At 32.6% G+C, this 15000-nt stretch overlaps 1 protein-coding gene across 1 annotated transcript in view; it reads left to right on the forward strand.

The window, feature by feature from the left end:
* Positions 1-15000, forward strand: part of LOC137656339 (cilia- and flagella-associated protein 161-like) — a 36621-nt gene that overhangs the window by 251 nt on the left and 21370 nt on the right. The window contains exons 2-6 of the mRNA XM_068390511.1: positions 1109-1186; positions 3739-3823; positions 6864-7008; positions 8874-9117; positions 13423-13512. Of these exons, the coding sequence (XP_068246612.1) occupies positions 1109-1186; positions 3739-3823; positions 6864-7008; positions 8874-9117; positions 13423-13512 (642 nt within the window). The remainder of the gene's footprint in view (positions 1-1108; positions 1187-3738; positions 3824-6863; positions 7009-8873; positions 9118-13422; positions 13513-15000) is intronic.

Consider the following 15000-nt stretch of genomic DNA (forward strand, 5'->3'; position numbering starts at 1 on the left):
ATTCAAACAGCATTTTATATAATCGTATCTTGAATAAAATGTTTTTCTCGGCGATTTTTAAAATGTTTTAGTTTTTTTACACTTCTAATCAAAATTTTAAAAAACAATATCTTTTACGATGATTTGTTTATCCAATTCATTCCATGCAGAATGACATTCACAGAAAAAAAGATTATTAGTAATTCCAATTTGTATCCTCAGAAAACCTAGACTCATTCCTCTTCATGTTTTTCTCAACGATTTTTAAAATGTTTTAGTTTTTGTTTACACTTCTAATCAAAATTATAAAACAATATCTTTTACGATGATCTGTTTATCCAATTCATTCCATGCAGAATGACATTCACAGAAAAAAGATTATTAGTATTTCTAATTTGTATCCTCAGAAAACCTAGACTCATACCTCTTCATGTTTTTCTCAGCGATTTTTAAAATGTTTTAGTCGCTACATTTTTACACTTCTAATCAAAATTATAAAACAATATCTTTTACGATGATTTGTTTATCCAATTCATTCCATACAGAAAAAAAGATTATTAGTATTTCTAATTTGTATCCTCAGAAAACCTAAACTCATTCCTCTTCTTTTTCTTATACTTCTAATCAAAATTATAAAACAATATCTTTTACTACGATCTGTTTATCCAATTCATTCCATACAGAATGACATTCACAGAAAAAAGATTATTAGTATTTCTAATTTGTATCCTCAGAAAACCTAGACTCATACCTCTTCATGTTTTTCTCAGCGATTTTTAAAATGTTTTAGTTTTTGTTTACACTTCTAATCAAAATTATATAAAACAATATCTTTTACTACGATCTGTTTATCCAAATCATTCCATACGGAATGACATTCACAGAAAAAAAGATTATCAGTAATTCTAATTTGTATCCTCAGAAAACCTAGACTCATTCCTCTTCATGTTTTTCTCAGCGATTTTTAAAATGTTTTAATTTTTGTTTACACTTCTAATCAAAATTATAAAACAATATCTTTTACTATGATCTGTTTATCCAATTCATTCCATACAGAAAAAAAGATTATTAGTATTTCTAATTTGTATCCTCAGAAAACCTAGACTCATTCTTCTTCTTCTTCCTGCAGGACCTCAGGAAAGCCGCTGAGAGAAGTCGAAGCGCCGAGAAAAATTTCCAGGAGCTATCTGCAGCTTTATTAGAAGAGGTAATACAGTATATACGTATGTATTCATAATGTAACACATTCATAGGTAATGTATACATGCATAAATTGGTGAGAATGAAATGAACAATGCATTCATATACAGTCTACCACTGTCTTTGGTTAGAGTTCTCTTGCTTGAGGGTACACTCTGGCACACTATTTTATGTTATATCTCTTCATCTTGTTTTTTTAAAGTTTTTATAGTTTATATACACACTCACATACGCACACACACACACACACACATATATATATATATATATATATATATATATATATATATATATATATATATATATATATATATTAATGTTACTGTTCTTAAAATATTTCATTTTTGTTACTCTTCCACTTGTTTTCATGGTATATATAGGAAATGTTTATTGTAATGTTACTGTTCTTAAAGTATTCTATTTCCTTGTTTCCTTTCCTTATTGGGCTATTTTCCTTGTTGGAGTCCCCGGGATTATGGCATCCTGCTTTTCCAACTAGGGTTGTAGCTTAGCAAGTAATAATAATAATAATAATAATAATAATGCACTCGTACTATGCATACGGAAATAGAATTAGCCAGTCTTCTATCTTCGTCTCGTGTTAATAGATAATGTTTTTTTCTTTTTGTCTTTATTTTTGAATAATCCATTCTCCTGACATAGAGAGAGAGAGAGAGAGAGAGAGAGAGAGAGAGAGAGAGAGAGAGAGAGAGAGAGAGAGAGAGAGAGAGAGGAAAATAAAGGTTAAGATAAAGTGTTTGATATCGTTAGAACAAGTCGCCTGAAAAGGCGCCAAGTGACAACTCCATGACAGCTGAAAGTTTGAATGCGTAACCTCGGTGTCAACTGAGCGTTTGGTTCCTTTTTAGGCTGATGTAGTGTGTTTCATTTTTATTTATTTTTTTTTTTTTTTTACAAAACTTTTAACTGAGAAAAGAAATAGGTTTTCTATAAAGACTATTTTATTCAAAAGAAATAAAGAATTGAGTTATTGAGGAATTTAATGTTACACTAGGGTAATTGTGTCTATAAACTGAACGTTCGGTTCCTTTTTAGGCTGATGTAGTTTCATTCTTATTTTATTTTATTTTTTTTATTTATAAAACTTTAACAGAGAAAAGAAATGGGTTGTTTATAAAGACTATTTTATTCAAAAGATATAGAGAAATTAGTTATTGAAGAATTCAATGTTACACTAGGCTGATTAGGTCTATGGAGCTATTCAATTTCTAACAAAATACGAATAGGCCTATGTGAAATAATGAAAAGATAAATCATACGGAAGATTGTTAAGAGTTTTGGTTTCGATTTAGCATAAATTCATTCAGTTTCTTACAAGATGATTTGCTTTATTAAGTTGATAAATTCTTACATTTGTACAAAACCCGATGGTATAAAAAGATAATTTTTTAGAATTTATTTTTTCCAATAAAAAGAGGAAATGGGGAATTTTTTTAGCATTTCTTTACATACTTGAGCCATAATCTTATACATGTAGTTTTTTTTTTCTTTTACGTCGATGTAACTATAAAAACTCTTAGATAACTTCATATATAGTGAAAAGTTGCATAATGGAGCTTAAAGTAGAAGCAAATAACTTTTGGCATAGTTACTCAAGAACTAACTATTATTTAGTCCTGAAAAATTGGACTGATTTCAATTTAGGTTATCTTTGTACTTGATAAACTATGAATATTTAAGAACGTTTTCAATAGCCGACATATGTGCGAGTAGGCCTACACTTTATAAACTACATTGTACACTAAGTTTTTATTTCTTCCTAGTATTATTATTATTATTATTACTATTATTATTACTTGCTAAGCTATAACCCTAGTTGGAAAAGCAGGATGCTATAAGCCCAGGGCCCCAACAGAGAAAATAGCTCAGTGAGGAAAGGAAACAAGGAAAAATAAAATATTTTAAGAATAGTAACAGTAAAATAAATGTTTCCTATATAAACTACAGCAACTTTAACAAAACAAGAGGAAGAGAAATTAGATAGAATACTGTGTCGGAGTGTACTCTTAAGCAAGAGAACTCTAACCCAAGATAGTGGAAGACCATGGTACAGAGGCTATGGCACTACCCAATGTTTGTGAACAATGTTTTAATTTTGGAGTGTCCTTCTCCTAGAAGAGCTGCTTACCATAGCTAAAGAGTCTCTTCTACCCTAACCAAGAGGAAAGTAGTCACTGAACAATTGCAGTGCAGTAGTTAACCCCTTGGGTGCAGAATAATTGTTTGGTAATTTCAGTTCTGTCAGGTGCATGAGGACAGAGGAGAATCTGTAAAGAATAGGCAGACTATTCGGTGTATGTGTAGGCAAAGGAAAAATGAACCGTAATCAGAGAGAAGGATCCAATGTAGTACTGTCTGGCCAGTCAAAGGACCCCACAACTCTCTAGCGGTAGAACTTCAGGATCAGGGTGATAGCTTCCAGAACTTTATCACGCGTTAAGATGCACCATAGATTAAAATCACATTCAAATTCAATGAATGATAAATTATTAACTTTGAATGATTAATTATACATCTTCTTTTTCCTTTTCTTCTCAGGGAGACGTGTCGGTGTGCCCAGATGGTCTGCTCCATTTTGGTGACACGGTTATCATTCATGCCCCGGTTGTACAACCTCACAAAGGTAATGTAATTTTAACTAATATTTTAAAAATGGGTAGATTGTTTTCTTAACAAGAGGTGGCTTCCAGTTAGCCACTGATACATTCGTTCTCAAGCTATTAATTGGACTGGAACCTACGGTTTATTTTTTTATTTTTTTTTATTTCCTTTTCTCACTGAGCTATTTTTTTCCTTTTTGGGGCCTTGGGCTTATAGCATCCTGCTTTTCCAACTTGGGTGGTAGCTTAGTTATTAATAATGATAATAATAATCATCATCATCATATCCTACGACTATTGACGCAAAGGGCCTCGGTCAGATTTTGCCAGTCGTCTCTATCTTGAGCTTTCAATTCAATACTTCTCCATTCATCATCTCTCACTTCACTCTTCATAATTCTCAGCCAAGTAGGCCTGGGTCTTCCAACTCTTCTAGTGCCTTGAATAATAATAATAATAATAATAATAATAATAATAATAATAATAATAATAATAATAATAATAATAATAATAATACAGAGACGTGGAGGAAAAGTAACTGAGAGGAAACGAATAAACTATGAGAAATAATAAAAGAAAAAAATATGAAAGATATTAAGATCAGTAACTACGTATTTCCTCTGGATATATATTTATATATATATATATATATATATATATATATATATATATATATATATATATATATATATATATATATATATATATATACATACATACATACATACACACACACACATATATATATATATATATATATATATATATATATATATATATATATATATATATATACATATATTTGTAGATCACCAAAAATATTAAGAAAATTTCTCTATTTGTCAAAATTTTTTTCAGTTAATAAATTTACTATCAAGAATCAAACTTAGAATTTGAAATGAATTTTATATTCTTAAATATACATTCTCAACGAAAAAACCTGAATGTCTAGGAACAATGTCCTTGACCTATTATTATTATTATTATTATTATTATTATTATTATTATTATTATTATTATTATTATTATTACTTGCTAAGCTATTACCCTAGTTGGAAAAGCAGGATGCTATAAGCCCAGAGGCTCCAACATGGAAAATAGCCCAGTGAGGAAAGGAAACAGGGAAAGATGAAATATTTTAAGAAGGGTAACAACATTAAAATAAATATCTCCTACATAAACTACAAAATAGTGTACCCGAGTGTGCCCTGCAAATTTGCATATTTCTCTCTCTCTCTCTCTCTCTCTCTCTCTCTCTCTCTCTCTCTCTCTCTCTCTCTCTCTCTCTCTCTCATAATGCTTCTTTTGTTTCCTTTACAACAATAGTTGAGTATGACAGAGTGTTAAAGTAGCCTATGTGAGTGCGACCTTTCATTCCGATATAGGGCTAACTCATGGCCGAGTTGCCATGTAGTCATTTACACTTTTTGGTAGTTGCTAGATATCTATTTTGGCACGATGTTCTCAATTGAATATTTTGATTTTTAATTCTGATTTACCTTTTTTCACTTTCAAAGGGGAATTATTTTAAATTTCTTATGTTAATCAAGGAATTAATATTATTATTATTATTATTATTATTATTATTATTATTATTATTATTATTATTATTATCAATAATACGAGATAGTGAAAATAATGATAAAATAAAAGTTCAATTATCATTACCATTATCATTTATTATCAATATTATTATTATTATTATTATTATTATTATTATAAATTGCTAAGCTGCAACCCTAGTTAGAAAAGCAGGATGCTATAAGCCCAGGGGCTCCAACGGGGAAAATAGCCCAGTGAAGAAAGGAAACAAGGAAAAATAAAATATTTTAACAACAGTAACATCAAAATAAATATCTCCTATATAAACTATAAAAACTTTAACAAAACAAGAGGAAGAGAAATGAGATAGAATAGTGTGCCCGAGTTTACCCTCAAGCAAGAGAACTCTAACCCAAGACAGTGGTATAGCTAGAAGCTTAGGGTTGCCGATCCCAAAGGCCTCCCTTCATTTTTCAAATAAATCCAAAGAATGATGTTTAAAGGTTTAAAGGCTGCTCATAAATGGCAGAGGCAAGGGACGGTGACATTGCCCTATCAAGCAGGACAATGCCCTAGAGGCTGACCATATTACATATGATCAGCGCCCAAGCCCCCTCTCCACCCAAGCTAGGAGCAAGGAGGGCCAGGCAATGGCTGATGATGACTCAGCAGATAGACCTATAGGCTTCCCCAAACCCGCCATCATTAGCTCTCAAGGATAGTGAGATTGTAGGGACCAAAGAAACTAACGAGTTTCAGCATGACTCGAACCCCAGTCTGGCGTTCACCAATCAGGGACGTTACCACATCGGCCACCACAACTCTGATGTGGCAGAATTGATATATTAGAAAAAAAAAATATGTACTCATTTGATTAATTTTAGGATATGCTAACTTTTGAAAAATCTAATAGAAATATCGCTTCAGATATAATTGGCTTTTGATGTAAAATAAAATTGAAATTAAAATTTTTGAATAAGAATCGAAATGGAATTAATTAGGTGAGATTAATATTAAATATTAAAAGATAGAACGACCTATTTTACTGGAGGAAAAATTTAATATAATTTTGAACTAATGAAATTATGTCAGCTCAGTAAAAATTTAGATGAAAGAGACATGACAATGCACACACGCACACACAGACACACTTACACATGTACACATACACACAGACATATATATATATATATATATATATATATATATATATATATATATATATCTATATATATATTATATATATTTATATATATATATATATATATATATTTATATATTTATATTTATATATGTATTTCTATATGTATATATATATATATATATATATATATATATATATATATGATTTATAAACAGCATATATTAAAATTAAATACACATACACCCATATATATATATATATATATATATATATATATATATATATATATATTTATATTTGTCTATCAAGGTAAATCTCGGCTACAATAGATAATGTTAATCATAATCATTATCATCGTTATCCTTACGCTTCTTCAGGTGCCCCAAGGGCTTCGTTCCCCTGCACGCTGTCGGCCACGCCCTCGAAATACGCCCTCCTCCACAACACCTACGATGACGTGTCTCTAACGGCCAGCCCGGACCATCATCAGCCCGTTGTGAAGAATGTGTTCACCATCACTCCGTGAGTCTTTATCTTTATCTTAATCTTTATCTTCTTCTTTGTCTTTATCTTCTTCTTCTTCTTCTTCTTCTTCTTCTTCTTCATCTTTATCTTTATCCTTGTCTTTATCTTTATCTTTATCTTCTTCATCTTTATCTTTATCTTTATCATATTCATCTTTATCCTTATCTTCATCTTCATCCTTATCTTTATGTTCTTCTTTATCTTTATCTTTGTCTTTATCTTCTTCTTCTTCTTCATCTTCATCTTTATCTTTATCTTTATCATATTCATCTTCATCATATTCATCTTTATCCTTATCTTCATCTTCATCTTTATCTTTATGTTCTTCTTTATCTTTATCTTTGTCTTTATCTTCTTCTTCTTCTTCATCTTCATCTTTATCTTTATTTCGTCTTCGTCTTTATTTTTATCTTTATCCTTGTCTTTATCTTTATCTTTATCTTTATCTTCATCATATTCATCTTTATCTTTATCTTTGTCTTCTTCTTCTTCTTCTTCTTCTTCTTCTTCTTCTTCTTCTTCTTCTTTATTTCGTCTTCGTCTTTATTTTTATCTTTATCCTTGTCTTTATCTTTATCTTTATCTTCTTCATCTTTATCTTTATCTTTATCTTCATCGTATTCATCTTCATCATATTCATCTTCATATTCATCTTTATCCTTATCTTCATCTTCATCTTCATCATATTCATATTCATCTTTATCTTTATCGTCATCTTCATCTTCATCTCTATTCGTTGGTTATTCTTTATATTTCTTTCTCTACATTCTTTCTTCGTTCATTGTGCATATTCTTTCCATATCTCCTTGAGTTGTTGCTAGCTTATGTTCTAAGGCTCTAGTAAGGCTCTAAGTATCTTCTTATAAGTTAATACTGGCAGGACCATCTTTTTTAGAGAAAGTGGCATTTTACTTTTCATAATCTCATTTTGTTTACCAAAATGATCTTCATCTTAAGCTTATCCATCTCTTAATTTCGGTCTCATGTCCTGGGGAACCACTTACTGTCTGTCTTAAGTACGTATATATATATATATTATATATATATATATATATATATATATATATATATATATATATATATATATATATATATATATATATATATATATATCTAGAGGTTCGTCCATAACCCATATATGCTGTCTCTGCATTTTCATTGAACATCAGCCTATAGTCGATTTCCTTTAGCGATGCAGATTTGCACCGACTCACAGCGGTGCCCTTATAACTCGGAAAAGTTTCCTGATCGCTGATTGGTTGGACGAGATAATTCTAACCAATCAGCGATCAGGAAAATTTTCCGAGCTAAAAGGGCACCGCTGCGAGTCAGTGCAAATCTGCCTCGATAAAAGAAATGGACTATAGTTTTACTTATATTCATTTTCAGTCCTATATTTATGCTTTCTCTATTCAAATCTTCTATCATCTTTGGCAATTCATCTTATGATTCACTAAACACAACTATGTCATCTACAAATCTCGAAGTTGTTAAGTTGTTCCCCATTAATGTTTAATATATATATATATATATATATATATATATATATATATATATATATATATATATATACAGTATATATATATATGATAAATTTTTCACATTTAGACGTGTTTTTTCATATTCAAATAAGCCATATATAATTGATACATTAATATCTGGATTCTCTTAACGACCTCGGGATCAGAGCCCCAGGCCAAATCACACAAAGACAACAGCTTCTGACCGGCCGGGAATCGAACCCTGGTCCAGGAAACTTGTATGAACAGTGACTTACCACTTGGCCATATACAGTATAGAAATAGATCTATCTACTTATCTATTTTTCAGTCTATCAATCTATTTACATCTCCTCTCAGCAGACGCTCTCGCAACTTCGAAGATGGCAGCATCCTCTGCTACGGTGACCCCTTTGACCTGACCCACGTGGCCGTCAGCGGGGAACGCCTCTACGTCACGTCTCCGGTGGGCTCCGCCCTCCACTCCGCTAGGGAGAGCCGCCGTCAGGAGGTACTCCTGAAGACGGAGTCTAGCTCCCACTCCGCCTGGCGTCTCCAAACTCACGATCCTTCGCTCAGGCTTACTTTCGAAGGGCAGCCCGTTGAGGTAAGGGTCTCTCTCTCTCTCTCTCTCTCTCTCTCTCTCTCTCTCTCTCTCTCTCTCTCTCTCTCTCTCTCTCCTTTACTGGCTTGTAACCTCTCATGAAAGGTAGAGGCAAGGGACAATGACATTGGCCTAGCTAGCAGGACAATGCCCTAGAGACACCTCTCTCTCTCTCCTCTCTCTCTCTCTCTCTCTCTCTCTCTCTCTCTCTCTCTCTCTCTCTCTCTCTCTCTCTCCTTTACTGGCTTGTAACCTCTCATGAAAGGCAGAGGCAAGGGACAGTGACATTGGCCTAGCTCGCAGGGCAATGCCCTAGAGACTCTCTCTCTCTCTCTCTCTCTCTCTCTCCTCTCTCTCTCTCTCTCTCTCTCTCTCTCTCTCTCTCTCTCCTTTACTGGCTTGTAACCTCTCATGAATGGCAGAGGCAAGGACAGTGACATTGGCCTAGCTCGCCGGGCAATGCCCTAGAGACTCTCTCTCTCTCTCTCTCTCTCTCTCCTCTCTCTCTCTCTCTCTCTCTCTCTCTCCTTTACTGGCTTGTAACCTCTCATGAAAGGTAGAGGCAAGGATATTGACATTGGCCTAGTTAGCAGGACAATGCCCTAGAGACCTCTCTCTCTCTCTCTCTCTCTCTCTCTCTCTCTCTCTCTCTGTCTTGTAACCTCTCTTAAGGTTTAAGGGCCACTCATGAATGGCAGAGGCAAAGGACAATGATATTGGCATAGCTAGCAGGACAATGCCTTAGAGACTGACCATATACTCATATGATTAGCACCCACTCCACCTTTTCCACCTAAGGTAAGACCAGGGAGGGCCAGGTAATGGCTGCCTATGACTTTGTAGGTAGATATATAGGCCGCCCAAAACCCCCCATCCTTTTCAATATGCCTTAGCTCAAAGGATGGTGAGGTTGCTGACACTACAAGAAACTATGGAACTTGAGCGGGATTTGATCTCCCGCCCAGCAGAATGTCAGGCAGGAACGTTTCCATTAGTCCACCACAACCCATTGTAATAAAAAAATACTAATAAATAAAAATAACAATAATATCGCATAATATCAGAGGACATATTCTTGACACGCCACATAGCTATCTTCACCCCGAATAGCATTAACGCTTCAAGGGGGAAAAGTGGCAAGAAAACGAAAAATGAAAAACGAAAACGAAAGGAGAGCCGTTATTAAGGTACCTCTCCTATCTCGTCTTGAGTGTGTATATGACGTCATCGATGGCGCCATCTTTATTCCTTGTAGCGATATACGCATGAATTTAAACACACTCATAGTTCGCAAATTGACTCAGCTTAGTGGGCCTCCTGCAGTCCCTAAACCATTAATCTTCAGAGACTAATATCCTAGACCTATTATGAGAGGAATAGCCCCCTTGAGTGGTCTCCATCCGCTACTCAGCAGAAAAAGACCCTCGGAGATAAAAAATAGAGTTTATGACTGGAGGAAAATGCTCGTTTTATAACTACTTCTCGCTTCTGTTACTTAATTTGTTCTTAAAGGGATATTTTGGGTGCAATGTGTCTCTAAGGGAAGATTGTGTTTTTTTTTTTTTTTGTATTCATGTTATTGGAGAGATTATCTTTATAAACACACAATATAAACACATATATAATATATAATCACTAATTTATGTATGATTATTATATTACTATTAGCTAAGCTAGAACCCTAATGTTATTATTATTATTATTATTATTATTATTATTTGCTAAGCTACAAGCTTAGTTGGAAAAGCAATATGCTATAAGCCCAGGGGCTCCAACAGGGAAAATAGCCCTGTGTGGAAAGGAAATAAGGAAAAACTAGAAGAGAAGTTTAAGAACAAAAATAACTTTAAAATAAATCTTTCATATATAAACTGTAAAACTTCAAATTAAAAAGAGGAAGGGAAACAAGATAGAATAGTGTGCCCAAGTGTACCCTCAAGCAAGAGATCTCTAACCCAAGACAGTGGAAGACCATGGTACAGAGGCTATGGCACTAACCAAGACTAGAGAACAATGGTTTGATTGCGGGAGATTTTATTCTGATCCCTCACAGAAAACCAACCTACTATGCTTGGCCCTGACTGGTATAGCTTTGCTGATCGTGGTGATACACAAACCCTTCCATCACGTTAAGGTCTTTTGACTGGCCAGACAGTACTACATTGGATCCTTCTCTCTAGTTACGGCTCATTTTCCTTTGTCTACGCATACACCTAATAGTCTGGCCTATTCTTTACATATTCTCCTTTGTTCTCATACACCTGACAACAATGACATTACCAAACATTTTTTTTCTCCTCTCAAGGGGTTAACTACTGCATTATAATTGTTCAGGGGCCACTTTCCTCTTGGTAAGGGTAGAAGAGATTCTTTAGCTAGGATAAGCAGCTCTTCTAGGACACTCTAAAATCAAATCATTGTTCTCTAGTCTTGGGTAGTGCCATAGCCTCTGTACCATGGCCTTCTACTGTCTTGGGTTCGAGTTCTCTTGCTTGAGGGTACACTCGGGCACACAATTCTATCCTATTTCTCTTCCTCTTGTTTTGTTAAAGTTTTTTATAGTTATATATGAATTATTTATATTAATGTTTTTACTGTTCTTAAAATATCTAATTTTTCCTTGTTCTCTTTAGTTATATATGAAATATTTATATTAATGTTTTTACTGTTCTTAAAATATTTAATTTTTCCTTGTTCCCTTTCCTCACAGGGCTATTTTCCCTGTTGGAGCCCCTGGGCTCATAGCATCCTGCCTTTCCAACTAGGGTTGTAGCTTAGCATGTAATAATAAGGTATCTTTCGTATACGTGCATGAATACACGCCTTAAATAATAGACGAAGATTTTTTTTCTTTTTTTCAATAAACAAATGAACAAATTCGGCCTACTCAAAATTTTAAACATTTCCCAGCAGAAGCTTTTATCCTAACCCATGATGTATTTCGGTCTTTACATTTTTACGATCTCATTTCCAGGCCTTTCGATAATGTACATTAATTTCTTTCGCCCGAAATAAACTGGCTTTTATAGTATGCTTTAGAGATAAGTGGAAGCTCTCTCTCTCTCTCTCTCTCTCTCTCTCTCTCTCTCTCTCTCTCTCTCTCTCTCTCTTTCTCTCTTCCCACGCGTCAATAACCATTTTATATTTGACGCATATTTTGCGGCTAAATATCGTCAAGGTATCTCACTGACTTCAGCTATTTTTTTTTAATATATATAGTATATTTATGAATTTTATAGTCTTTGTACACACACACACACATATATATAATATATATATATATATATATATATATATATATATATATCATCACCTCCTACGCCTATTGACGCAAAGGGCCTCAATATATACAGTATATATATGTATATATATATATATATATATATATATATATATATACCATGAGCTATTACCAGTCCACTGCACAACAAAGGCCTCAGATATGTCTTTACACTTGCGTCTGTTTATTATTATTATTATTATTATTTATCGCTAAGCTACAACCTTAGTTGGAAAAGCAGGATGCTATAAGCCCAGGGGCCCCAACAGGGAAAATAGCCCATTGAGGAAAGGAAACAAGGGAAAATAAAATATTTTAAGAACAGTAACAACATTAAGATAAATATATCATATATAAACTTTAAATAATTTAACAAAACAAGAGGAAGAGAAATTAGATAGAACAGTGTGCCCGAGTGTACCCTCAAGCAAGAGAACTCTAACCCAAGACTGTGGAAGACCATGGTACAGAGGCTATGGCACTACCCAAGACTAGAGAACAATGGTTCGATTTTGGAGTGTCCTTCTCCTAGAAGAGCTGCTTACCAGTCACTTCTACCCCCTTGCCAAGAGAAAAGTAGCCACTGAACAATTACAGTGCAATAAGTAACCCCTTGAGAGAAGAAGAATTGTTTGGTAATCTCAGTGTTGTCAGGTGTGTGAGGACAGAGGAGAATCTGTAAAGAATAGGCCAGACTATTCGGTGTATGAGTAGGCAAAGGGAAAAGCCGTAACCAGAGAGAAGGATCCAATGTAGTACTGTCTGGCCAGTCAAAGGACCCCATAACTCTCTAGCGGTAGTATCTCAACGGGTGCCCTGGCCAACCTACTACCTTATAGTCTTCCTAAGCCAGTGTGCGTGTGCGTGCGTGTCTGTGTGTGTGTGTGTATTACACATAATACAGGATACCAAAACATACCTTTCCAATACGAATACATGATTCTGTTACATGATTTTTCATTCTTTACTGATAAAAGATATTTTAATTAATAGTTCCTGAGGATCAATCTTATTACTGTATATTTCAGGTCGGCTCCAGGATACAACTCGTACAGACCATGACGAATCAGCCTATGGTCATTGAAGAGGAGTTTTCTACTAATACCATCTTTGGAGTGGTGAGACCTAGTATTATTATTATTATTATTATTATTATTATTATTATTATTATTATTATTATTATTGTTATTATTATTATTAGTATTATTATTATTATTAGTAGTATTCTTATTAATATGATTATTATCATTATTATCCTTATTATTATTATTATCATTATTATTATTAATTTTATTATTATTATCATTATTAATATTATTATTATTACTATTGTTATTATTATCATTATTATTATTATTATTATTATCATTATTATTATTACCATTATTATTATTATTATTATTATTATTATTATCTATTATGGTTGTTATTATTATTATTAATATTATTATTATCATCATTATTAATATTAATTGATATTATTATCATCATCATTATTATTATTATTATTATTATTATTATTGTTATTATTAATATCATTATTATTGATAATGATATTATTATTATTGTTATCCTTATTAATACCATTATTATTAATATTAGTATTATTATTATTATTATTAGCTTTATTATTATCATTATTAATATTAATAATATTTTCATCATTATTATTATATTTTATTAATATCATTATTATTAATATTATTATTATTATTATTATTATTATTATTATCATTATTATTATTATTATTAATACCTGTATTATTATTATTATTATTATTATTATTATTATTATTATTATACTTTATTAAGTAGTATAGACGGAAGCAACACCTGTTTCTTTTCATTTAGAATTCTCTTGCTTGAGGGTACATTGGAGCACAGTATTCTATCTTATTTATCTTCCTCCCGTATTTTTGTAATTTATATTTGAAAGATCTATTTTCAAGTTGTTACTGTTATGAAGAAATTTTTATTTCAATTTCAATGGTTCATTATACCTCTTGTATTTTATTTAGTTTCTTGTTTCCCATCCTCACTGGGCTGTTTTCCCTTTTGGAGCCTTTTTAGGGCTTATAGCATCCTGCTTTTCCGACCAGGATTGTAGCTTAGCTTGTAATAATAATAATAATAATAATAATAATGATAAGGCTTATAGCATCTTGCTTTTCCAATTAGAGCTGTAGAATAATAATAATGATAATAATAATGATAAGGCTTATAGCATCCTGCTTTTCCAACTAGGGCTGTAGAATAATAATAATAATAATAATAATAATGATACTAATAATAATAATAATAATGATAATAATAACAAGAATAATAATAATAATAATAATAATAATAATAATAATAATAATAATAAGCAAAGACGTGTTGTTTCTGTCCCCATGAATATAATTCTCTACCTCCTTAAACTCCATCCAAACTCCCCTCATACCACGCCCCTCATAACCCGACGCCCCTCATACCCCTCATACCCCCCCAACCCCACCCTCCTTCATACTATGACCCTCATTCTCTCTCCACCTTCGCCTTTTTCGGACACTTATTTATGAGACGGTAATGTAGCGTATAATTCACCACCATCTTGCCTCTTACTCCAA

This window comes from Palaemon carinicauda, chromosome 17, assembly GCF_036898095.1.
Source record: "Palaemon carinicauda isolate YSFRI2023 chromosome 17, ASM3689809v2, whole genome shotgun sequence".
Taxonomy (NCBI): domain Eukaryota; kingdom Metazoa; phylum Arthropoda; class Malacostraca; order Decapoda; family Palaemonidae; genus Palaemon; species Palaemon carinicauda.